This window comes from Ammospiza caudacuta, chromosome 11 (genome assembly GCF_027887145.1).
Source record: "Ammospiza caudacuta isolate bAmmCau1 chromosome 11, bAmmCau1.pri, whole genome shotgun sequence".
Taxonomy (NCBI): domain Eukaryota; kingdom Metazoa; phylum Chordata; class Aves; order Passeriformes; family Passerellidae; genus Ammospiza; species Ammospiza caudacuta.
In genome coordinates, this window is record NC_080603.1 from 18,534,250 (window position 1) to 18,559,536 (window position 25,287).

Consider the following 25,287-nt stretch of genomic DNA (forward strand, 5'->3'; position numbering starts at 1 on the left):
GCTCCATGAGATGATGCCCAGCCAGGGCTTTACCTTCAGGCTGTGCCCACAGATGGTGTGGCAGAAAAGGCAGGGTGGCAAGGGCTGGGCAGGACAGGCCCATGGTCCCTGCGATGGGCAGGAGCATCTCTACAGGCAGGGCTCCTGATTTCACTGCTGGCATGACACTGCTTTCCTAACACTCCTGATTTCCTCTTCTCCACCTCTTTGGAGGGTCCAGGATGGAAATGACTCTCTTTCAGCACCAGGACAGGTCTTTCCCTTCCCAAGGCCAAGCACCCCATCCTCCTCCTTCCTTACTGCATTTGGGCAGCATGAGAGTGTCTCCCACCTCAAACCCCACATTCATGTCCCCTAAGATTTCTCCATCTTATGTCCTCATGGGCTTGTTTGTTTCAGTGCCTGGATGCCATGCTACCACAGGTTATCAGGAAAAACCCAGACCCTGGGGCTTCCTGCAAAAGGGAAACTGAGGCACTCTGGGGTCAGCACCTCTCACTGGGGCACACTGAGCTGGGAGAGACAAAGCCAGGGCCTGTGGCTCACTGTGCCCAGCCTCAGGCTGTTTGCATCATGCCCCAGAGCCTGCCCCCTCTGTGCCTGCTGCCCAAGCTGCAGCTCTGGGCTCCCCCTGCTCCTCTGGGAAGGGAAATGTTTTCCCTTTCCCCTCCCATTCTGCTCGCCAGCAGCCAGTGAGTCCGGTTTCCCCTGTGGCTGCCGCCAAGCGCCTCTGGAACCACTGGAAAATGCATAAAGGGCCTGGGCAAGGCTGCGGTGAGGGTTACTTGCAGTCACAGCTGGATCCAGCTGCTGCTTTAAAGCAACAGCACAGCCACACAGGGCTCCCAGGACACCCAGGTGTGCCAGGGGTTTAAATCCCGTGGGAAGAGAAGACAGCATCCTCACTGGGCAGCAGCCCTGAGGCTGGAGGGGGCCTTTTCACTGGGGAAAATGAGAAAGGGGCAGCCCAAGGGCAGAAACTCTTGGGTGGGTCTGGGTTTGGGATTTGCTCACCCAGGTTTGCAGAGTGCTTCCCTCTGCCCTGCTCCTGTGGCTACTGGCACAGTGACCAGGAGAGCACTTCCCACCAGCCCCAGCTGCATCCCACAGTTGGGTCTGCAAAGGGCAACAGCAGCCTGGGGACCCCAGAGCACGGGGGCTGGCCCAGCCATCACCCTGCAAAGCAGCTTACACTCTTCCCCTCTTTTTGGAAGAAATCATGCAAATCCCAGAGTGTTTGATTCCAGGCAGGACAGAGGGTGTGGCTTTCAGCTGTGGCTCAAGGTGTTTCTGCAGCCCTCAGTGTTTCAGTGTGTGAGGTGCTGAGGCCAATGGAGTGGGATGGAGCAGTTGGCTGTGGATAGGCATAAAACCTCCTCCTGCATCCTGGATGCCAGCATGGTCCTGCTCTGACAGAGGCACTGGGATGGAAACAGCCACGGGGCACTGGGGTTAATGAGTAAAATAACTCACCCTGCCTGGGGTCTGGTTTATGGCTCTGTTAGCATGGGCAAACAGAGGGAGCTTTCTGCGGGGGTGGATGTCTTTCCCAGTGTCCCACGTCAGACTGGTCAGCCCGTGACGTCTGCTTCACCTTCCAAGACGCAGCAATAAATCAGGTAAATAATTAATCCCAACTGCCTGGGGAACCTTCCCTGGGACTGAGGCAGAGCCAGTCCCGCTCCCAGCTCCCAGCACTCCATGTGAGAGCCACAATGATGGGTGAGTCTCACAGGGCTGCTCTTTACCACAGCATCATGAAAGGTGCTTATAAAACAAACATGGAAGGAGAAAGGAACATTCCCTGTCCTATCACATCCAGGATGTTTGCTCCTGAGTGTGTGCAAAGTCTTGATGTGGTGCGAGTTTGGCTCAGCCAAACAAATTGCAGCCTTGACCTCCCTCCCTGCTCCAGGGTACACCACAGGTGAGTGGTTTAACAAAGAAAAACCTAAAAGTGTGACCACCCTGTGCAGCTGCTCTCGGGTCAGGCTGAGCCCTTGGTGCTGCTCCAGGCACTCAGAGGTCTGGGGAAGAGAGGGCTGGTTTGTGTGTCTCCACAGGGCAACGGGACCTTGGCTTGTGTGGGAAACCCAGCCCAGGGACCACAGTGTTGGCACAAGTGGTCAGGAGGTGTGAGAATTCCTGGAAGAAGAAGTGAGAGTTTTTTTCTGTGTATGTATAATTTGCTGGAATGAAAATAAATCAGAAAACAACACTCACACACACACACAAAAAAAACCATATCAAAGAAACCAGTGCAGCTTTCCCCAGTGAAACAAATTCCAAACCATCAGTGGGAAAACACTGGCTAGGTCAATATGCCACTAGCCAGTCTTCTGGGATTACATAAACTTAATAAAAAAAGCTCAGTTATTTTTTTGTACTATTTTTAAAAATAAAACATTTTAGTTCAGGTCCACTTTGAAATTGAAAGAAGATTCTTGAAACAACAACAAAAAAAAACCATTGTGGTTAGCTTTGAGAACATCTAAATAAGCCACTTGGGTATCACCCCAGTCCTTGTCCTTTCCCTTAACCCAGACAATGTCCTGGAGCCCTGTTTGATGCCAGCTCCAAAGCCTTGTTGTCCCTACAGGTCACCCTCCCCATCTCTGGAGTGCCACCAGCTGGGATAATGCTTGGGTGGCGAGTGAGTGTGTAGCACTGGGGCTGGCTCTCTCCAAATGGGTCACAGGAGCCATCAGATGTGGAGATGGCTGCTGCCAGCAGGAACTGGTGTCACCCTGGCTGTCACTCGGGTGTCACCCAGGAAGATCCATGCATTGCCTTCCCCTCTACATCCTCATCCAATGCACCCAGCGTGTCCAAGTGCTGCTCCTCACAGGTGCCCTGCCAGCTCTCCCAGGGCTGCAGTGGCCTGGCACACCTCAATGTCACTGGTGTTGTGCAAGGAAGAGGAACTCGGCTTTTGCATGTTCAAGCAGCACCTGCCACCCAAGAGCACTAATCCAGAAATCTGCAGCTCTGCCCACAGTGCCAAAAAGGCACCTAGTGCCTCCAAATTTCAGTCTAATGGCTGAGACCTAAGAAATACAGATGATGGGTGCTGCAGAGGAGGGGCAAGGCTACAGGTTCAGCTGCTTTGCTGAAGGCAGGGCTGGGCAGGAATGGCAGGGATATGCTGCTGGCTGAGTCTGCTGGGGTGAATAAAAATATTCAGGTTTCTCTTTTTCCTGTTTCATTCTCAGCAGAGTGGTTGTAGCTGCTCATGTGAAACCTGTTCTTGCTGGGTGCTGGAAAGAGATAAAGGGAATGTGTGTGGAGTAAGACTTTTTAAAAGAAATATCCTTTTAGTTGGATTTTGTTCTTCCTGCTGCTTTTCTGCTTTCCCAGGGTGAATCTGAAGAGCTGAAAACTTGGTTCCATCCTAAACTTTTTTATGTAATGATGAAAAAAATAATAAAAAATTCTGCTTCATTTTTGGGTTCATCCTTGAAACAGGAGCTGGTGGTGCCAGGGATGCCCGGTTCTGTGTTTATCCCAGGCATCAGAAGCCCAAGACCTGTCAGGATTTGAGCCTTTAATGATTATCAGAGGTAAAGCTTTGTGCAGCCCTCACACCCATGCAGTGGGATGTGCATCTTTTTCCCTCACAGCGGGAAGTAGGGGGTTATTTGAACCAAAACCCTGCACAGCAGCATGGAATCATCCGGGAAGTGCTATGCTTGCAGCCCTACAGCTTTCCTGCACAGAGGCAGCCGTTGGAGAGGCGGGACACAGGGCTGGCACCGCTCCCTGCCCCAGGCTGCCAGGAGCCCTCCTCACCCTGCAGCAGTGCCCCTTCCATGCTGGAGCAGCACAGCACAGCCTGCAGGCTGCAGCACGGGCTGGATGTGCTGCTGCTGGGGCATCCACAGCGCCCTGGGAGACTGCAGCACACCCACAGCACAGGGTGCCCAGGGGGGCAGCAGTCACCCCAGGCTGTGGTTTGGGATTTCCTGCAGCTCCCCACGAGTGGATGCTGCCATCCCTGTCCACATCATGGTCCCGGGGCAAATTGCAGGGGTGAAATGGTTGTTGTGCTCTCAGGACTTTCCTGTTCACATCCCTTTGTGCAAGGGCCATCCTCCAGTGGGGTCCTCCTCCACTGTGAGCCCCTCCTTGCAGAGCGGGGTGAATTCCCAGCCAAGGGCGAGCATGCACCAAACCATCCCTTGTGCTACAGGGATGAGGAGGGTCCTTCTCACAGCCTATTCTGGTCAAGCTGATGCTCAGTGAATCTCATGGCCATGGTTTTCTTGGGGCCATGAATGCAACAAATACAGTTTTTCCTATAGGCACTGGGAACAGGCTAAAAAGGAATCAGGAAAGGTATGTATGGACTTTTGGTGATGATAAGGACATGGGATGCTGTAGAGCTGGTGCAGCCTGTTTGGGCAATGTTTCCTGGGGAGCTTTCACAGGCCCCAGGACACAGCTGCAGGGCACCTGGGAAAGCGATAAGCTGAGATAAGGAGAGAGAAAGAGATCTGGAGAAAGCAGCGCAATCTTCCTCCCAAAACTGAGTTGGACGTGGATTTTTCTTGGTGCTGTTTCAGTAGCAGAGGTTGTGGGTCCCTCTACATGTCCAGTCTTTGAAAGAAGAGCCTTTCCCATAAGAAGCTCAGTGTGTCCAGGGGGTTGTGAGAGCTGTAGGAGACCCTGACCCTCATCATGAAAAATGCAGAGGAACTGTTCAGAAAGGGGCTGGGATATCTCTGCTGGACAGGAAAGGAAATATTGCAAATTTCCTGCAGGCTTCCCAGCCTGGCTTCATGGCAAACATGAGCAGCTGGTGGGATTGGAAGGATGACAAAAAAGGGAGATATCAGAAATCAGAAGGACTGATTTTTATGGCTGAAAAACACCTGCAACTGAAATGTTACATTTAAAAGGAAAATAAGGTCTTTAATCTGCTTCTTAATGGGCAATGGGGTGTCCCATACTGATTCGGCTCTAGCAGGAATGCTGGTGAAAATGCATCTGAACAAGGGCTGAAGGAACAGCTTGAAAGGACCCCTCACCTGGCTGTGATGCTGTTGGAAATTTGACCCATGAGAGGTCCCAGTATGCTGAGCAGGAATCTTCCTGCTGCAGCAACTCCCTGCCAACTCCCTACACCCCCAGGTGTGCTGTGGTTCCTAGAAAATGTGTGAGTGCTGGGCAGAGCATGGATGTCTGGGTGAGACTGGAGTCCTGGACAGAGTATTGGCCCTTGACAAGGTGTGGACCTTGAGTGAGATGTGCGTCGTAGGGGAAGGGTGGGTCTCAGGAGAGGTGGGTATCCCGGGAGGCGCATTAAAGACTCTGGGGCAGAGCTAATGCACCCCAGAGAGGGCACAGTACACCAGGAGCCGGGCTAGGACGCCCCAGATCCTGGTGAGAGTGCCATCAGCAGTGGGGAGGGTCCTCAGGGGGACGTGTGGGGTGTCACCCTTAAACTCCTTGCCCTGGGAGCACTGGGGAGGTGTCTGTCTGTCTGTCTGCCTGCGGGGGCGGGCGGGGGCGACGGGACAGAGGGGCAGGGCAAGAGTTAACCTACCTGCTCTGCCATCCATCTCTAGGCTCCACCTCGGAGAGAGAGGGGAGGGAAAAGAGAAAAAGTAGGGGAAAAAAAAAAAGTAAGAAAAAAGAAGAGGAGGAGGAGGAGGAAGAGTGCAGAGAGAAGCGCCCGGACCGCGGGCAGCCCGGCCAGCAGCGGAGCGGCCGCCCCGTCCCACTCCCAGCATGTTCCAGTGGTGAGTGATCTCCGGGGAGCGCGGAGCCCGAGCCCCGCTCCTGCGCCGCTCCCGCACCGAGTCCCGGTATCCCTGGCTCCGCCGTCCCGTGCCCTCCGCTCCCGCTGCCCGGCGCTGCCGTCCCGGCGCTGCCCGGAGCCGGGGGACTGCGAGGGTCCCTCCCCACCGGCTCCCTCTCTCTCGTCGCCCCGGGGGTGGCCGGCCGGGGAAGGACAGCTCTGGTGGGGACGGTGGGCATGCGGAAGCGACTAAGAGCGGAGTGTGTCATTTGTCCCCTGTCCGTCTGTCCCCATCCCTGGAGCGACCGCCGCGGCTCCGCGGGGCTCCCAGGCCGGGTCTCGCTGGCCGCGGTACCCCGGAGAAGGCTCCCTGCGGGTCCGCTCCCGACGCGAATTTCTCTCCATCCCGGGCCACCGGAGCTCCGGCCCGGCGGGAGGCAGGACGAGGGCAACGGGCAGGGGCGGCCGGTTGGTGCCCCCCAATCCCTGGGGATGCCTTTCCCAGCTTTTCCCTGAGAAGAGCTGGTTTGTGTGGAGGGGCCGGGGGCAGCAGGGCCTCCAGCCCTGCCCGGTGGGGTCCCGTCCCACAACAACGCCAGCCTGGGGGCAGATGTCCTCGTCCAGGGCAGTACTCGGGGTTTCGGCTCTTGCCCCTTCCCCAGAAGCGTGGTTTTACGGTCTTGTATTTAAACCAGACTTTTATGAGGAGGGGACGCATGTCCGGGCACCCGCATGGCGAGCTGCGGCCCCGCTTGGTGCTTGTCCCCAGCTATTGCACAGGCTGCTTCTGGGGACATTTGGGTTCTTCCTGCCCAGCATCTGCCCCTTTATAAGATCCTTGGCGCTGCCAACAGACAGGACTCTATACTGGCGGTGCCTCCAGTGACTGGGTCTAACTGAGGGGCCAGCAAAAGCCCCTATCACATAAATATATAGCGCTGGCGGATCCAAAAGGTTTTCACGCGAATCCGAAGTGAATGGGATAGGGATAGGGATAGGGATAGGGATAGGGATAGGGATAGGGATAGGGATAGGGATAGGGATAGGGATAGGGATAGGGATAGGGAGCCCCTGTCTCCCGGGGCCTCATCTGCCCTCGAGCATCAATACCTGAAAGGGGTACTGCCCACCTCTAATTTGGAGTTTATGTTTAACTGCCTGGTGGCAAAGCCACCTCACAAGGAGGCTTTTGAAGTTTCCTTGCTGGATAGAAGGGAAGAGAAGGAGGGTGTTAAGACCTTTTCAAAGCTCTGTTGATGGCACCAACACCAGCAGCTGGGGCAGACAGATCTGACTGGCACCGATGGCAGCCCCCCCAAATCCTTGGTTTGATATGGGAATTGCCTGCGGTTGTGGCTCAGGGTCCTCCCAGTCCCCGCCGCGTTCCTGGCAGTGCAGGGACAGGGTTTCTGCAGGGCAGAGGTGGCTGTGGGTCTCCTGGTTCCTGCTGGACCTGGTGGGACCCTGTGGTCTGCAGTCAGACCAGTAAGAAAAATCCCAAATAGGTTCTTGTAACAAAAAAGAAATTGAACTGGTGAGAACTAGGAAACAGGGTGCACTGAAGGAAGGAGGAATAAATTTCTGTGCTGTTGTGCAACACCTCACCTATAAACATACCCAGGCCACTTAACACTCCACCTTTTAATAAAAGCTGGAGTTGTCCCCTCAGCCCTGGGTCAGAACCTTCTGTCCCAAGGAGAGTAATGGGCGTCAGTGCACCCATACACTGTCAGGCAGAGTCTGCCAAGGCTGGGACCGTCTATGTCAGTTAGTGACGGCCCTACCTATGCAAATTGTTAAAATTTGTATCAGTAGTTCCTTGTCTTTTGGCTTCTAGGTAACTTTTGACCATCCTTCAGGCTGAGTATTTTATCACTTGTTGTCCTTGGATGGTGGGGAGTGTAAGAATGTGGTGGGACAGGACAGGATGGGATGGGATTGATGCAAATAAAATTACTATACAGGGTGACAGGGGTTATTTCTGCAGCAGAAATTCTGCAGCATTTTCTTGCCGGGTATAGATGAGAGGTTTTAAGCATTGCTTGGCTGTGCTTGGAGTAAAGTTGTATTAGAACTGAAGGGTTTGTAAGAATAAGCTCAGAGCTGTGCAGGCAGGGCTGGAGTGGGTTAAGGGAATGGTGAGATCTAATCAGAACTGCTCCCTCATCAGTCTCAGATGAGTGGCCACATACAAAACCAGATGAGGAATATCTATCCATTTATCCTTAATTACTTATTTCCACGCTGGCTCCCACAGTCCACACTAGTGATCACAGTTTTCCCACGACAACTTTGAGCTCAAAAGTTCTTTGTGCTTCAGAGCGAAGCCAGAGACAGGAGCTCCTGGTTCCCTTCTGGGATTTCTGCATTTCAGGGTGAGTGGAATCCCCTAGCACAGTGTTGTCTCCTATCCTGGGGAGTCTGATCACCTATGGGGTGTCCCATAGGTGTTTTGGTGCAGCCTGAGGAAAACTCCAGCAGCTTCATGGTGGTTCTGATCACAATCCAGTCTAGGAGAGTTTTCGGCTTTTTGGGATTTTTTTGTCTATCTGGAAAATACTTGGGTTAAATGTTTCAGATTGCAGCCCCAAGCTCCTTCTCTGTGTCTCCTGAAGTAAAGGTGCCATCTGCCTGCTAGAGATGATTCTGGATTTTTCTGGCTCTGACAGGAGAGGGGGCTGAGGGGTCTCCCCAGTGGGTGTCACCTAGGCTGGGATGTGCTTCTGACATGAAGAGGACAGGCACAGGGGCATCCCAAGACCAGTGCCATATCTGTCTCCATCAGCTCCACAATGCAGTGGCAGGAAAAGGGTGTTCAGGGACTGCCAAGCACCTTGTGTCAGAGCAGACAGAGATGGGGCTGCCCTTGGGAAGCTGTTAGGAGTAGAGACAAGGAGCTCATCTGCCCCAGGGAGATGGCCCAAGGCAGCTGGAACACGCAGGACTGAGGCAGGAGGAAGCTGGTGCAGTGTGCAAGCTGTGGAGAGAAGCTGAGTGCTCAGGAGCTACTTTGTGCAGCTGAGCAGAGAGAGCAGTTCCCCTCCTCTGTGCCAGGGGGATGAGAAACCCACCTTTAGCTGAATGGAAAAGCTGGCTGGGGAGGAACTGTGCATCAATAATCTCCAAGTCCAGCCTTCCTGCAGTCCCAAGGACCTCAGGAGGATCCTGCTTAAGCTCCCCATGACCTCCATGCAGGGCTTGTCCGAGCCAGCAGCTTCCCAGGGCTATAGGTCTGCAGCAGAGGAGAGCAGCAGGATGGCCCCAGGAAGAGCTGGGTTTGATCTACTCATGCCCTGCACACCCTGGACATGCAGACACCTGGATTGTCACAGGCTGGGAAAATCTGCCCACCCAATCTGCCCTCCATCCACTGCTCCTTATCACCACAAAGGAAGCAATGGGACCCAAGAGCTGCCCAAATGCCCAGGAGTGCCCCCAGAAATACTGGTTCCCAAGGTGGTTGTAGGGTTAGGGATGTCTTTTTCCCACTGAACCATGAAATTTTACTCAAATGGCTTTCTTTTTTCGTCCTGATGTGCCATTTTGAAATTAAATAGCAATGCTAGTTTCCTGTTGACTCTTATGGTCTTCCCAGCTCTGGTTTCTCAGTGCTGTGTAACCTGTGATGCCAGTCTAGGCCATGGACAGTATGTCTGTCTTGCAGCTAAGGCTTTTATGGAAAAGATAATTCCCTCCTGCTCTTGTCCTAAACTACAATTTTCAGATGGCTGAAACAGCAGTTTCTCTTGGGATTTTCTCCTGAAACAGCTGCCTTGCTGAAACTCTCATCCTGACTTCTCTCTCTCTCAGCCCATTTTAATTTCTTCTGTAAACCTTCCCTGATCTTCGTACTGGGGTTACCAGAGGACACTGCAATCACCCCCACATACCTTGTGCCTGTCCCTACAATTAAGTGTGGCCCCAAAGCCACCCCACAAGCAGGATACACCTGGGAAGAGTATGCATTGAGGTGTCCTGCAGCTCTTCCCACAAGGTTTTTACTCCTCAAAAGGTGACGGAACACAGATTATGAGCATCCCATGACTTCTCAAGAAAGTGCTTTTGCAGACAAGCCTCTTTAAGCCTGTATATTCTTCTCCTTAACCCCTTGTCTCTTCCCTTTAGGAAGAAGACCATCTACAAAACAGTTTGTCTCTCCTTCTTGCTGATCATTACAGTAACGGTGCTGCAGCGTGGAATGGCCCCGAACCAGTTCATGCAGGGCCAGCAGCAGAAAGAACTGCCCCCTTCAGAGCCCTTGAAATCACAGAAGAGAGACAACGCCTTCTCCATCAGCAACAGCTTCTGGAAGACCAAGAAGGAGAAAGCTCCTGTGAAGGAGGAGAGCGTGACGGCAAAGCAAACAAAATCCTGGGATGTCACCACTACCAACTGCTCAGCCAACCAGAACTTCAGCAAGGTGGATTGGTTCAAAGGGCTGGAGCCCAACTTCCAGCAGTTCCTGCTCTATCGGCACTGCCGCTACTTCCCCATGCTGATCAACCACCCAGAGAAGTGCAGTGGGGATGTCTACCTGCTCATCGTGGTCAAGTCCATCATCACACAGCACGACCGCCGCGAGGCCATCCGCAGGACCTGGGGCCAAGAGAAGGAGGTGGAGGGCAAGAGGATCAGGACGCTGTTCTTGCTGGGCACCGCCTCCAAGGAGGAGGAGAGAGCCAACCACCAGAAACTGCTGGATTATGAGAACCACATCTATGGGGACATCTTGCAGTGGGATTTCCTGGACAGCTTCTTCAACCTCACCCTCAAAGAGGTCCATTTCCTGAAGTGGGTCGACATCTACTGTGACAATGTCCACTTCATCTTCAAAGGCGACGACGATGTGTTTGTGAGTCCCAGCAATATCCTGGAGTTCCTGGAGGACAAGAAGGAGGGAGAGGACCTCTTTGTGGGGGATGTCCTCCACAGGGCCAGGCCAATCCGTAAGAAGGAGAACAAGTACTACATCCCCAGTGCCCTCTACAACAAAAACATCTACCCACCCTACGCAGGGGGTGGGGGCTTCATCATGGATGGAGCTCTGGCCAAGAGGCTGCATAAGGCCTCAGAGACACTGGAGCTGTACCCCATCGATGATGTCTTCCTAGGGATGTGCTTAGAGGTCCTTAAAGTGTCACCTGTTGGGCACGAGGGCTTCAAGACTTTTGGTATTGTGAAAAACAAGAACAGCAAGATGAACAAGGAGCCATGTTTTTACCGGAGTATGTTGGTGGTTCATAAACTGCTGCCTCCAGAGTTGCTCCAAATGTGGGACTTGGTCCACAGTAACTTGACATGCTCAAGAAAACTCAATGTCCTTTAGCTCAGTCTCTCTGGAGAGCTGGGACTGCAGGGGCTGGGACAACCGATCCCTGCTCTGGGGTGGGGTGAGCCTCCGCTGGGGCACATAAATCCTTCAGGGGCAATGCCCTCCAGGGTGAGGGGGGCAGAGACACTGCACTCACGGGCAGGGTTTGTTCCTGTACTGTATTGTGGTTCACGTATCTCCAGCTGGGTTGGGGGTTGCTGAAAAAGAGAAAAAAAAACAACAAAACATGACAAGTCTAGCACAAAATGGAGAGAGGGCAAAGAGGTTTGTGCTCTGCTTTAGGTACCTCCTCCACAGCAGCATGAGGAGTGGAGGGAGGCAGGGAGGGATGTGGCACTGGCATTTTTTGGAGATGTTCAGGGTCTGGCTATCCAGGGAAGCTGCTCCAAGGGAGTTCAGCCAATTACAAGAGCATCGACCACCCCGGACTCAAAAATCATGGGATTTTGTTATCTCAAATTTCTCCTCTATGTAAGGTCTTGGTAACATTGACCCTGTGTGCATTGGGTTCACCCCACCAAAGTCCTGTGTGTCCCCATATGCAGCTGGGGAAAGGGGCTCTTCTCCGAGGCTGGCCCTCAACAGCCCTGAGTCCCCGTTAGGGTTTCAGCCTGGCAGGTGGGGACCTGGGGTCCTTGTCCCCGTCATAGTGTCCCAGGCAGTGGTGGCTCCCAGCACCAGCTTGGGCTGTGCCTGGCTCCCCAGCCCCTCTGCAGCCTTACTGCATGTGTCCTCAGAGGAATGCACCCAGCTGAAATTCCTCAGGGATTTGTTCCTCCTGGCAGGAAAGAGACTAGGCCAGCTGCCCTTGCCTGTGGCCAAGGAAGAGGTGGAGAAAAGCGGTGATCCCCCTTGGAGTTCCCCAGGGGGGCATTTGTCACTTCTGGGACCCAACTTCCTGGGCAGCCCAGGGGGTGCTGTGGGAGACCCTCTCCGTGCTGCACAGCTGCCTTCATGGCTTTGCCTTGCAGGGGAAGAACAGCCCCAAAGGCTCTGTGTGTGGCTGCTTTGGGCTCAGCCTGGTTTGTCAGCAACTGTGATGCTCCAGGGTAGGCTGGAGAAATTGGCTCTGCTCCGGCATGAGAAGCAGGGTTCAAAGGGACAAAGTGAAGAAAAGCTGGTGTTTCACAAGTCTGCTCCTCTCAGGGTTGTTGCAGTATTTATTCTACAGGCTGAGATTGGAGCATGACAGGAAATGGGGTCACAAGACATTGCCTTTTTTCTTCGGGCTGAAAGGGCCACGAGCTCTCAAGGGGAGCCCTGGGCTAGTTGCTTTGGTGGAAACCACCCAACACAGAGACATGTGGCCACACAAGGGCCACGGATGCTCTCCAGCCACTGACTGCAGGCATGAGCAAAGGCCACAGGAATGTGCAAAGCCACACATGCTCACACACGTGCTCCCAGGCACAGGCTCCACACGCACAGATGTCCCTGTGTGTAGGGCTGGCATGCCCAGATGTCCCTGCAGGGGCTGGACACACACAGCCACACCCATGGCCCTGACCACGCACAGCGAAACACGAGCACAGACGCCCTTACTCTCTCTCTCCCTCTCTGGTGCCGGACATTGAAAGGAAAAATATTTTACTACCTCAGAGGTCCCCCTGTGCAGTGCCTTTTTTTTTTTTCCCTTTCTCTTATTTTCTTAATGCGTTTTGGAAACAGGCCTGTTTCATTTACTCCAAATACATTTCCCAGGTTAGAAAATCTAAAAGAGCATAAACCAGTCAAAAATGGCACCCACACGCCAAGCCACACCACTCTTAAAATGGTCCTGTTCAGATGAGATGCAGATTTGAAGAGAAGGAAGAGAAAGAGCCAGTGCTGCCCAGGGCTCAGCTGGTGGTGATACTGTGAAACTGGATGTACAATGCACCAGGTCCCTCAGCAGAGTCCTGAGGGCATTTTTGGTACTCACTGGGCTTAGGCAGCACACAACTCTTTACTTTTCCCTTCTCCTCCCTCTTTCCAACAGGAGTGAGTTCAGAAACACTTTCCAAATTGATACCTCCATAATTTATGTCAAGTACAGTACTTTAGGCTGTACATTTATCCTGGATGCAGGGTCAGCTCTTGCTCTCTGTAGCAATGTACATGGTGAGCCAGGGCTGTGTCCAGACATCTCTCAGTGTTCTTCATCTGGTGGGACCTGTACAGAGAAACCTTGTAGAGTTTGGTAAATATTCTAGTTTCTAAATAAAGGTTAAAAGAATAAAAAAATCCTAAAAGCCTTCACCTCATGTCATTACTAGTGAGTTTCTGCTGGGAAAAAACCCTAGCAAAGTGCTACACTGACAAAACTGACTTCTTGGAATGGGCAACTGGGACTGAAGCTGCCCTGTTCCAGTTTTTGGCACAGCTTGCTTGTGGAGCCGGGCACGGTAACGAGGCTGGTGGGTATTTTTTCTCTTTCATGCACTCCTCCACCTTCATGTCAAACTAAACTTCAGATCCTCCTGGTGCCCTGCAGGGAGGAGCTTCTCATGTCAACCTCTGTGGCAAAAGCCACCTCAGCAGGGCTGGGAACTCACTGGCTTTGTTGAGCATCCTCTCCTTGTGCAGAAGGAGATGGGCACTCCTGTCCCTGCTACCCTCCCCACAGCAGGACCTTACTTCCACAGCCCAAGCAGCACCATGGGGTAACACAGCCCCTGGTCATGAGATTCCAGCCTGGCTGGGGTGAAGAGCAGGAAAGCCACAGGTGAACCCATGGGTCTTCACTCTGGCCTTTGGGCACTGAGGGGCTGTTTCCAGAGCTGGCACCCAGCTTGGACACTCCTGGTGCTGGGGAGCAGAGAGGTCAGCAAAGGGGACCAGGACACACTGTATTGGCAGGCTGGGCCATCTCACTGGGCCTGGCTTCCCCAGGGCACCAAAAATTTAATACACATGGACAAAACACAAGCGCTCAGTGGAGGCACTCATGGACACTCCTGCCCATTCTCTCTCCAGTGGGACTGCACGCTGTCATATGCCACCGTGTGCCACGTGTCCGGCGGTAGGAGCAGGGCCCATGAGCGGTGTGGAGGCGGCTCCGGCCGGGGCTCCCCGGCAGCGCCCTCAGAGCTGCTCCCGGGGCTCCCCGGCAGCGTCCTCAGAGCTGCCCCCTCACGCAGGGCGGGAAGGAAGCGGAGCGCGGGCCGGTGCTGCCCCCTGGCGGCCGCGCCCGCCCCTCCGACCATTTGCCGCCGGGGCGCGGGTGCGGCTCCAAAATGGCCGATGGCGAAGGGCCGGGAGAGACTGGGCAAGGGGGTGGGGGGGGATGACACACGGCACGCAAACCGCACAGCTCACCAGCTGAAACGACCCCAGACTCCACTGGGTTAGTTTTGACCACAGGGAATGGCCTTTGGCAGGGCTCGATGTTGGGAAGCCAGAGAGAAATGGCCACAGCAGCATGAGCGGCTGGACAGGGCAGGGAAGGTCACAGCAGCGGCCGTGTGCCAGGAGGGTGGAACAGGCTGACCACGGCTGGAGCTGGCACGGACCAAATGCCAGGGCAGGAGTAGAGGACATCAAGGGACCTCATGCCCAGGAAGGCTCAGGTACACAGCCCCACTTTCTGGGCTTGTTTTCTGCAACCAGCACTCTGGGAAAACCATGTAAAACTCAACAGCTGCCACTGCAGGGCAGCACGCTGTGCCTGGCTAGAAAAACCAGCCAGTGACCATGCCACAGGACTGAGGCCCGTCATCCCCACACTGCAGACCTTGGCATGAGGAAGCAAAGGAGGCCTGAATTTGGTTACAACAAGGCAGCCACTCAGCCCAAACTCCTGCTCACACTTAGGGGCAAGAAGAGACAATTTGAAATGAAGCACAAAATACTTGTAGGAGAGAGCAACTGAACTGCAGGGCCTTAGTACAAGATCTGATTTACTTTGTTTAAAAAGAAAGTAGAAAAGCAACTGGCTAGCAAGCACCATCACAGCATCTTCAGTTAAAAAAAAAAAAAAGTGGTTACAGAGCTTACCTTGGCCATCATAATCCTTTCCCCTACTTCCTGCTAACAGCATGCATACACTGCTGGAGCAGAGCAGGACAGAAGCTGCTGCTGTGACACCAATGACCTTAACCCAAAAGAGGGAAGGCTACAGACTGCCTGTTTCTCACAGCCTGGCTTCATTTAGTGGCACAGAAGTAACACGAACCAGTTTAGGTCCTTTAATCTGTCCAAGACAGGGTGCTAAAGCACAAATGATAAAACATTCTGCATTTTTACAGCAAAAATGCTACAGAAGTTTATAGGAAAAAAAAAATTTTTACATGGGTAAAACATTATAAATTCAAGACAACTCACAGACAAGGAGTAAATTCCCACATCTATCACTCTTTGTTTTAAAAAGTTCGTTTGAACAGGCAAGCAGTCAAAATGGCTTGCTCTCTCTTCCTTGAAATGAGAATTTTATCTTCCAAGTGGCTCACAGTACTGCTTCGCTTCTTGGAATGTCCTCCGAAGGCTCCGCCAAGATCAAAGGAGAATAAAAACCCCCGGAGTCCTTTCAGATAGTCTCGGAGAGCAGGAAAGGGGAAAGGAAAGGGGAAGTTTATTCAAACTTGATCTTCTTCCCTTGCGGCTTGTGATCTCCACCTCCTCCTCTGCCTCCTCGGAAGCCACCTCCTCCTCTACCTAGAAAGAAATTATTGCAAAAAGCAGAGTTACCACTACAGTATTTATATTAAATGCACACAAATATATTGCAGTGGTATATCTATACCACTGCCCTTCCAAACCCATCCTGGCACAGGACAGAAAATAAATTCACATTCAATATTCCCTAGTAGCTCTACACCATAACCCCAAGAATGGCTTTGGGTTCATTTTGGAGCACACCCCCCCCAAACAGCAGCATTGGCTTCCTCTTACCTCCAAATCCACCTCTGCCACCACCTCTGCCACCAAATCCACCTCTTCCTCCTCGGCCACCTCCTCTGCCACCACGCCCACCAAATCCACCGCCACGCTGGAAGTCACCCTTTGGCTTAGCAAAATCAAGGGTCACTTTGTTTCCATCTATCTCTCCATCTTCCATGGCTTCCTTAGCTGCTTTGGCATCTTCTGCAGAGCTGAAGTCCACAAACCCAAACCTAGGAAACCGGTTGCAAGACCAAGTCAGTCACATTTCACGAGCTGCAGCACCACCTGCAGGCTCCTGACAGAAATCTTTTTGGAATCAAACACCAGCACTTCTGCATCCCACAGATGTGTCACTTGTAGGACAGCAGTGGCTAATCACAATCGATGGAGCCCCACTGTGAGTTTGCCAGTACTGTACAGGTAATTTTCTTCTCGTGCGAATCCATCAGCTGCCACAGAGGTTTGTTGGCAGGGAGGAGCTCATTGAGAAGAGGTGAGAAGTGAGCACGTGCTGCCCTCCACCAGTGGACCCAAAGCTGTGCTCTCTGCTCCCACCCCATTTACCAGCTCCATAGAACCACCCACATGAACATGAGAAACACCCTGTATTGCAGAGATCAGCTAAAGTGAGGTGCTCTGTAGCACCTGCAGCCAGCCCAGGTGATGTTTAACCCACCCTTTAGATGATCCAGTGTCCCTGTCTGTGACTATTCTTGCGCTTATTGAACCTTCAAACGATTCTCTTAACGTCTCCTCTGTGGTGTCCTCAGAAAGGCCTCTGACAAACAATGTTTTGCTTTGCTCTGTGAAAAGGGAGCACATTCAGAATTCATTCAGCCTGAGAAAGGCAGCCTTCAGCTTCATAACATCACATCCAGCTTGCATTACTGGCTCCCAGAACAGCTCTCAGGGATAAAGGGATTGTTTTCAAGGAACAGCTCAAGCACCTGGAGTCCATGGAAACTTTTTTAGGACTGTAGTTAGAGCCTGACATCAAAGGATTTCCATCAGCCAACCTGATATTGCCAAATTAAGTTTGCCCCACTCCTTTTTTAAAAATAGATGCTTGGACCTTATCAGCAATGACAACAACCAACTGTACAGACACTGCTGGATCAGCACTTGACTATCTAGAGGAATTTAACAATAGTTTCATCAGCATTTCAGATAATCAGTCATCATATCCAGCACATTTGCTTACAATGTTTGGCATATTTTTTTTCTGAAGCAGCCCCAGATTTCCCTGGATGCTGCCACAGCTGGAGATCAAACATGAAACACTTACGACCGAATCCTCCTCCTCGTGCGTTTGCGTTCCCTTTCTGCGCACTGAATTCCAGTCTGATTGTTCTGCCTTCAATCTCTGTGTTGTTATAGGAATTGAATGCCTCTCTGGCATCCTCAGTTGTGGCAAAATCTACAAATGCATACCTGTGTGGAGAAGAAGATTCCAGTCAGCCTGGGAACAACAAGGGACACCTTGGAGGCAAGTCACTTGCAATGCCAGCCTGTGGGTCAGGTGGAAGGCACAACCTACCCTTTAGGCCTGCCCTGGTTGTTCTGTGGCACCTTGATGGAAGAAGCTTTCTTAAACACTTCTTGGAGAGTTATTTCTGTAGCAGCATACGAGAGGTTGTTGACAATTAGGGTCTTCGACTCTCCTATGGGGAAAAGTCAATGCTGTTAAGTGCAGGTTTGGAGAGAGAGAGCTCTTGTTCTCTAGACTCTGACAAGAGATTAAGAATACTTGTTGCCCTTTCCTCACCTCAAGGTGAGGCCCAAAGCAAAATCTAACCCTGTTTTATTCACCAAGACCAGTTGCCCCCCTTGCCTGAAACATGCAGTAGAGACAAAGTGCATAGGATGCAGAGCACAAGTGAGGCAAAAGATCTGGTATCTTAATCTTCTTGCAGTGTTTTAAGTTGGCATACCCCCAGGAACTTGTGAAGCAAGTGGAAATAAATCCTGAATGCCATCCGTATGCATGGTATCAGTATGGAAAGTACCTTTCTGATGTTCTTGCTGGCTCTTCTCACCAGTGAAGTCAATGACCACGGCACGACCCTCAATTTCTGTGCCCTGCTTCTCCTCCAGAGCTTTGTTTGCCTCAGCTTCTGTTTTAAATTCAATGTAGGCCATCCTGCAACACAGAAAAGAATGTAAGCAAATGCCTCCTTCAAAGAACAACAAAGTATGCAAATGAGGGGGGGGGAAGATGTAAAAGAAAAATGCTGCAAAAAGTAGGACAGCTATTGCAGCAGGTTCCTTAAGGTAGCCAAAGGACATGTAAGCTTATCAGAATATGCCAAGAGCTAGAGGAACAGCAAACACAGAACAGGCCTCTCAGCTACCCACCCTTTGCTGCTCCCATCCTTGTTCATCACTATCCGGACCTCCACTGCATTTTCAAACACCTCCCTGATGGCATCCTCGGTTATGCGGTAGGGCAGGTTCTTCAAAAACAGCGTTCTGGCATCTCTCACTGCAAAGGCAAGTTACTTTTGGTTATCAGCTAAAAATCCATCCTCATCTACACTGCCAGTTCAGTGAGACTCAGGAAGTTGATCCAGCAGAAATTAACAGCAAGCATTCCCATTTTCAGAAGCCGCAAAAGCAACTGTAACAAAAGTTAATGAAACTGCTGAGCTTCTCTTAAGGGCATCAAGTTCAAAAAACAGGTCCTAAAGTTTCAGAAAGAAACCTATTTCTTCCTCAGCTTTCCCAATACACACCATTTCTTGGGATCACATTTGCAGATATTCCAGTCTGAACTTGTACATCTGTATGTAAGCGTTTTAGAAACTCTTAATTGGGTCATACCTTTCTTGTCTTCTTTCATAGCTTCCCTGCTCTTTGCTTTTTCCAATTTGACTTCCAAACCCATAAATTTCTTTCCATTCAACTGGAGAGCTTTATCCAGATCCTCAGCAGATGAAAAGTCCACATAGCCAAACCGCCTGAAAGAACAGCATCCTTGAGGTCTCTGCTCCATCTCTGGCAGCAGACCACAAACACAAACCTAACACCAGAGAGGTCCTGGCTGGTCAGGTTCCAGGCAAGTTAAACCCTCACCACTACCAAGCAACCATCCCAGCATCCTGAGGGGAACCAGAACCAGCACACTTAGACCCCATGAACAAATTAGTGCCAAATAAAAGAAAATTAGCAGCAAAATTCTACTCATGAACTCACTTGGAAGCACCGATTCTGACATCTACAACTTCAATATTCTTCTTCCCAAAGAATTCTCTGAGTCCAGTCTTCAGCTCCTCAAACTCCTTGGTGCAGACCAAATTTCCAACAAATACAGAGAAAGCTGATGTGGGCCCTTTAAATGAAAAGACAGTAAAGTGGAATTTTTTTAAAGGCGGTTTTTAAAACTGAGAGCCAGAGTCTAGACAGCCTTAGCACATCAGTTTTTGCTCAGAAGTAACATCATATCTCAGTATTAAGTCCCTTATAATCATCATTTGTGCTGAGAAACCCCACCCCTGACATCCTGGACCTTCACAGTTACATTCCTATGCAACACAGTCCAATAAACACACATCATTTGATGATCCCACACCACTTACCATCTGTTTTCTTTTTCTTGGGCTCTGGTGCACTTTTATTGGTCATTTCTTTCTTCCTCTTTCCAGGTGCTTCCTTGACAGGTTCTGTGCCACAAAACAAAACACAACTGAAAAATACAGAACTTTTCCTAAACTGAATCAACACAGGAGCATTAATCTTTACACCAGTCATACAAAAAACGTCCTGTTACTCAGCAGCTGTAAGATTTTAAACTTTAACTCACTTTCATCTTCACTTTCCTCCTCAGCATCCTCTTCATCCTCCTCCTCTTCATCGTCATCCTCATCATCCTCCTCCTCCTCCTCATCTTCGTCATCTTCAGATTCTGCTGCCTTGGCTTTCACTGGCACAGCCTTGGCTGGAGTGGTTTTCTTCACTGGAACAGGGGCTGTGTCCATGGCTTCATCTTCAGACTCTGAAACAAGATGAGCACAGTATTTAGACAGTTCCACATTAAGTGCCTTTTGAAATTAAGATAACAAAATGCTGCTGAGCCAAATGTTCTCATGCCTCCTGAAATTTGTATGCTCTTAGGAAAAAAAGTTTAATACACTTGATTTTTACAAAAGATGTCTCTTTCCCTTGGATTTTACTGCATTAAAAAATCCAAACAAAACCCGTTCACCAATAGTAAAAAGTTTTACTGACAACAGGGAAATTAACACCCATTCAGCAACATGGACAACAGCAACCACCTAAAACCAGCTGAGCACACACTGCATCACTCCCACAATCCTTTGAGCTTCCTCCCTCACCCAGGTCCCTGTGTTTAATAATAAACATCTTATACCATCTTCTTCTTCATCGTCCTCATCATCCTCTTCATCCTCATCCTCCTCCTCAGACTCCTGCTGCTTTGCTGGCACAGGTGCAGGCTTTTTGGCTGGTACTGCTGCAGGCTTTTTGGCTGCAGGCTTCACAGGCATCGGTGGTTCCTCCTCCTCATCTGCACCAACAGTACCACAAGTCATTACTACTAAGGTGCAATGAATCAGGTAAAAACTACTGAGAGATTCCCCAAATTTTGTCCAAAAGTTCAGGAAAGAGCAATCAAGAAACTAGGAGATGTTTTACAGGCTGTGTGTAAGGCAGCTGCAGCCCAAGCTCTCCTCCAAACTTCACCAATTGCCCACCTCTCCTTCATAACCCCTCTTTAATCACTGAACACCCCCTCAAGTATTAAATCAAACAAATCTTTAAATTTTTAAGGTACTCATATTTAATGACTTGATTGAACCATATTTAGTCCATGTGTATTTCAAAGATAACTTACCAGAATCTTCTTCATCCTCCTCCTCCTCATCTTCATCATCTTCTTCTTCACTCTCCTCCTTCTTGGCATTCTTTCCATTTTTTGCTCCTTTGGTTAGGACAGCAGCCTTTTTAGGAGTTGGAGTAACAGCCTTTTTGGGCTGTGGAGTAGCCACAGCCTTCTTTGCAGGTGTAACTGCCTTTTTTGCAGGAGTAGCAACTTTCTTGACAGGAGTTGCAGCCTTCTTGGCTGGGGTAACAGCAACTTTCTGTGGTTTCTTCTGGGGGATCATCTGAAAGACACATTAATGTAAAACTCATGCTGGCCTGTTTAATCTACCATTACTTCACTATGAGACAAACATACAGCCAGTAAAATCTAAAGAATATCCTTTTGCCAGTTTAAGTTAACTCAAATGCCCACGCTGATGAATCAATAAAGCTCAAACTCAACTTTCTCATGCTTTCAGGAGCCCACTTAGGGAACATCAAAGCACCTCTAAATTCCCTGGTCCTGAACCAAGACCAGTGGTGCATATTAGCCTTCAGCATCTTGGAACTTTTACACTTGCACATTAACCACATGTGACAAATATCATACTGCTCATTACTAGGGTAATTAGGTACCCACTTGCTTACTGCTTTAGGACAGTTTTAAGACCCCACCAGTACTTCCAAAAGCCTGGAAGTACAGACTTAGCAGTTGAACTATTTTTCCTCACGCAGCTTTAGCCTTAAGAAGTCCAGTTTATTCTTTAGCCACAGTTTAGTGAGGAACACGGACAGTTTACTGATACCCTGTTACAGTGTAACCCACAACCCCCACGACACTTCTGTAACACGTGCATCCTTTTGACTCAATCTCTAGATTAATCACCTCTTCTCCGCTGCTCTCCTCTAGGTCAGAGGACTCCTCTTCCTCACTTTCCTCGAACTTTTTCGGGGGAGGAGCCATTTTTTTCTGTTTGATCTGATTCTTCGGGGTCTGAAAGAGAGCGGGAGCAGCAAGTTTAGCTCCCGTGCTCACGCCGGCGGGCAATTGTCCCCACCACGTGGCCGCCCTCCGGCCCCCGCGGCGCTCAGGGGGCCGCCCGGTGGTTGCGGGGTGGCGCCGGCCAGTGTGCGGGGCCCTTCCCGGGAGCGCGGGGCCCTTCCCGGGAGCGCGGGGCCTTTCCCGGGAGCGCGGGGCCCTTCCCGGGAGCGCGGGGCCCTTCCCGGGAGCGCGGGGCCCTTCCCGGGAGCAGGGCGCGCTCCCACGTGCTCGCTGTTCCCGCGCCCCACGTGGCCGCTCTGTGACGTAGCCCCGCCCCCCCATCCGCGCGCGCTCACACGCGGGGCCCACCCGCGCCCCTCACACGCCGGAACCCCGGACCCCGCTCCCCACTGCCCGCCGCCCGCTCCCCTCCCGTCCCGCGCCCCCGCCCGTAGCCGGCGCACGGAGCACAGCGGGACAAGGGGGTGTTTGAATCCGCTGCCTCCGGGCCCGCGGCCCCTCCCCTCGCCGCCATCTTCACGGCGAGCGAAAGCAGGCCTGGAGCCACCGCGCGGCCCGAGCGCACGGCGGCGAGAAGGCGGCCCGGCTCCCTCCCCGATCCGCCGCCGTCCGCACCCGCCCGCTTCGTCATGGCGGCGTCCGCCCGCTGCCCGCCCGGCGGCTGCGCCCCCCCGCCCCACGCCCTCACCTTGGTAATCTTCACCATGATGGCGGCGGTGCCTGGCGGCGCAGGGGCGGCGGCCGAGCTGTGTCGGGAGCGGGGAGGGCGCGTCCGGCGCGGCGGTGGCGCGGGGGGATCGGGCCGCGGGCAGGCGGCGGGAGCGGCGGGGACGCGCGGGCGACCGGGCCGGGCACTGACACGAAAGAGCGAGCGCGCGCCCCTTCCGCCCCCTTTGCTAGCCCCACGCCAGGCTCCGCCCCCACCGCCCCCGCCCCGACCAATCGCCGCGCGCGCCGCGCCGCCCGGCCAATGGCAGCCCCCGCCCCTCGAGCCGCCGCGCCAATGGCCGGCGCCCTGCGATCGGCCAACCGGAGGGCGCCTTCCAGCCCCGGGGCCGTGCGGCGGGGGGCGAGCACGGGGGGACGCAGCGCCCGCCCGGGAAGACTCGGCCGCAGCCAATGGGACGGAGGCAGCTCGGCGCCTGCGCGCTGATTGGGCGGCGTGGCCGGGCCAAGGGCGAGCACGTGGCGGGCGGCGGCCACGTGGTGGGGCCGGGTGGGGGTCCCGGGGTCCGGGAGAGACCGGGGGTGTGACGGGTCCTGGGGTCCGGGAGAGACCGGGGGTGTGACGGGTCCTGGGGTCCGGCAGGGACCGGGGGTGTGACGGGTCCTGGGGTCCGGGAGAGACCGGGGGTGTGACGGGTCCCGGGGTCCGGCAGGGACCGGGGGTGTGACGGGTCCCGGGGTCCGGCAGGGACCGGGGGTGTGACGGGTCCCGGGGTCCGGGAGAGACCGGGGGTGTGACGGGTCCTGGGGTCCGGCAGGGACCGGGGGTGTGACGGGTCCTGGGGTCCGGCAGGGACCGGGGGTGTGACGGGTCCCGGGGTCCGGCAGGGACCGGGGGTGTGACGGGTCCCGGGGTCCGGCAGGGACCGGGGGTGTGACGGGTCCTGGGGTCCGGGAGAGACCGGGGGTGTGACGGGTCCTGGGGTCCGGGAGAGACCGGGGGTGTGACGGGTCCCGGGGGCCGGCAGGGACCGGGGGTGTGAAGGGTCCCGAGAGCCGGGCAGAGACCCGGGAGTGTGACGGGTCCCGGGGGTTCTGCCGGGTCCCGGCGCCGGCAGAGACGCTGCCATTCCCCGGCAGTCCCGGCTGCCCCGGCCGGCCCTGCGGCAGCTCGGCATCTGGCGTGCAACTGTGCCCGGGCACGCTTTTGCTTTCCGCTTTGGGACTGGATTCTCCCCGGCGCTGTCTCTGTCCCGGTGCTGTCCCTTTCTGCTTGCCACCCATTCCGCCTGGCCCCGCGTCCCCTCCCCGACCCTTGGGCCCTGAGCCGCCGTGGACTGCTCAAAGAAGCGTCCGCAGGAGCCGGTCAGTGTCAGTGTGCTGCTGCCGCTGCTGCGGCTGAGGTTGCAGTTGGCACAGGAGCGCTCTGCAGTTGCCAGCCTGCGCTGCTTCAGGCTGGGAGAAAAGGCCCAAAGTGGTAGAAAAAAATAAGCCTGTGCTTGCCTGATGGATGCTTTCGAATTCAGTCACTGCAAGACACCACCTTTCTCCCCGTGAAATTTTTCCCAGTGCTTATAAAGTCGGGATGGAAATGGCCCCAGGGCAGAACTGGTACCCCTGTTTCACTTGTCACTGTTGGCAGGGCTGGGTGCTGCCTTGCCCCTGCCTGACACAGAGCAACCTCCATTGCTGGGGTTTCCCCAGTGCCTTACCTCCCCTACCACTTCAGATTGGGCACCCAGCCAGCTCCTGGGGGCTGCTGACTCAGCCAGGGGTGACTCGAGCAGTTTGCTCTTCCAAGGCCTACTTGAGATAAGCACCTGACTTGGGGAACATGAGGTCCTGGTGAGCCCTAGAATAAAAATGCAGACTCTCAATGAATGCTGTCCTTGAGGGCACACCCCAGGATTGTTCAGTGCCACCTGAAGCAAGGGACACACTGTGGGTGAGGCAACATCCCTGGCCCTAGGCTGTTCTGGTGCCTCTTTCTCCTCTGCTGGGTAAGAGAGGCAGTTTCCAGGCAAGCTGAGCTAAGGGCACCTCACTGAGAGGTGATGGGATCAATCAGCCTCTCCAGGAGTAAGCCAAGCCTGTGGAGAGCCTGCCACCATCAGCCAGTATGGGGAGGGAGGAGCTGGAATGGAGGGGGATAGTGCCCTGTTCCAGCCCTGGTCACAGGCATGCAGGAGATGGGGATCCCACCTGGGAAAACCCCTGGTGTAGGGCAGCTGGGCCCTGCCTGTGAAACAGCAATGCCTGGCTCCTGTCCCACTGTGTGCTGCAGGAGCTGTCCCCAGGTGGGGACCCTGCATGGGGGAAGCAGTGACACAGACCAGGTGTGGCCCCAGGGAATGCAGAGGGATGGAATGGAAGACAGAGAGACCTGAAAGTGATTTTTAACTGTCTGAAGCAAGAGCTGATTGCACTCTCCTCACCATGCATGTAGTGCAACAAAATCTGTACCATGACTGCCTGAACAGCTTTGCTGCCTGTGCTGGGGCTGGCCTTGGTTCCTCCACGTGCTGTGGGAGGCTGGTTTGTCATGAGAAAGGTACAACTGTTGCTTTGCTTTAGCCAGGAACAGTTTTGGCAGCTTGGACACTGCATGTGTCCAGTAGCAGTGCCAGCAGTGGGATCTGCACAGGGCTGGGCTGGCAGCTGGCCAGTCTTGGTTCCCAAACCTGGCAGGGGATTTCTCAGCATGGCCTGTGTTCTGTGCCTTTCCCCAGCAGTGTGTTGGAAGGTTCTCCTTGCCTCTGGCATCTCTGAGGCTGCAGCAGAACCCAGGGTTTGGGGGAAGGAGCACAGCACCCTGTGCAGAGTGAGAACCAGCACTGCCCTCGGGGCTGTGCTAATCCATGCTCTGGA

At 53.3% G+C, this 25,287-nt stretch overlaps 2 protein-coding genes and 3 non-coding genes across 5 annotated transcripts; 1 reads left to right on the plus strand and 4 right to left on the minus strand.

The window, feature by feature from the left end:
- The first annotated feature begins 5,594 nt into the window (after positions 1 to 5,594).
- Positions 5,595 to 11,066, plus strand: B3GNT7 (UDP-GlcNAc:betaGal beta-1,3-N-acetylglucosaminyltransferase 7). Its single transcript, XM_058812463.1, has 2 exons — positions 5,595 to 5,741; positions 9,866 to 11,066. The coding sequence occupies exons 1-2, from the start codon at positions 5,731 to 5,733 to the stop codon at positions 11,064 to 11,066; spliced, it is 1,212 nt and encodes a 403-aa protein (XP_058668446.1). The 5' UTR covers positions 5,595 to 5,730.
- Positions 11,067 to 15,224: 4,158 nt separating this feature from the next.
- NCL (nucleolin) lies at positions 15,225 to 22,671 on the minus strand. The gene is made up of 15 exons (XM_058812082.1): positions 22,442 to 22,671; positions 21,637 to 21,744; positions 20,782 to 21,052; positions 20,299 to 20,454; positions 19,732 to 19,923; positions 19,508 to 19,591; positions 19,125 to 19,260; positions 18,753 to 18,889; positions 18,288 to 18,414; positions 17,939 to 18,072; positions 17,470 to 17,593; positions 17,218 to 17,363; positions 16,609 to 16,735; positions 15,942 to 16,162; positions 15,225 to 15,704 (listed from the first exon to the last, which is right to left on the minus strand). Exons 1-15 carry the CDS (start codon positions 22,457 to 22,459, stop codon positions 15,622 to 15,624), a joined length of 2,064 nt encoding a protein of 687 aa, XP_058668065.1. The 5' UTR covers positions 22,460 to 22,671; the 3' UTR covers positions 15,225 to 15,621.
- Positions 16,285 to 16,425, minus strand: LOC131562802 (small nucleolar RNA SNORA75). The gene has a single exon (XR_009275208.1). It is a non-coding gene; the product is annotated as a small nucleolar RNA SNORA75 (small nucleolar RNA).
- On the minus strand, positions 17,043 to 17,119 carry LOC131562807 (small nucleolar RNA SNORD20). The gene has a single exon (XR_009275212.1). It is a non-coding gene; the product is annotated as a small nucleolar RNA SNORD20 (small nucleolar RNA).
- Positions 19,340 to 19,409, minus strand: LOC131562805 (small nucleolar RNA SNORD82). Its single transcript, XR_009275210.1, has one exon. It is a non-coding gene; the product is annotated as a small nucleolar RNA SNORD82 (small nucleolar RNA).
- Positions 22,672 to 25,287: the final 2,616 nt, after the last annotated feature.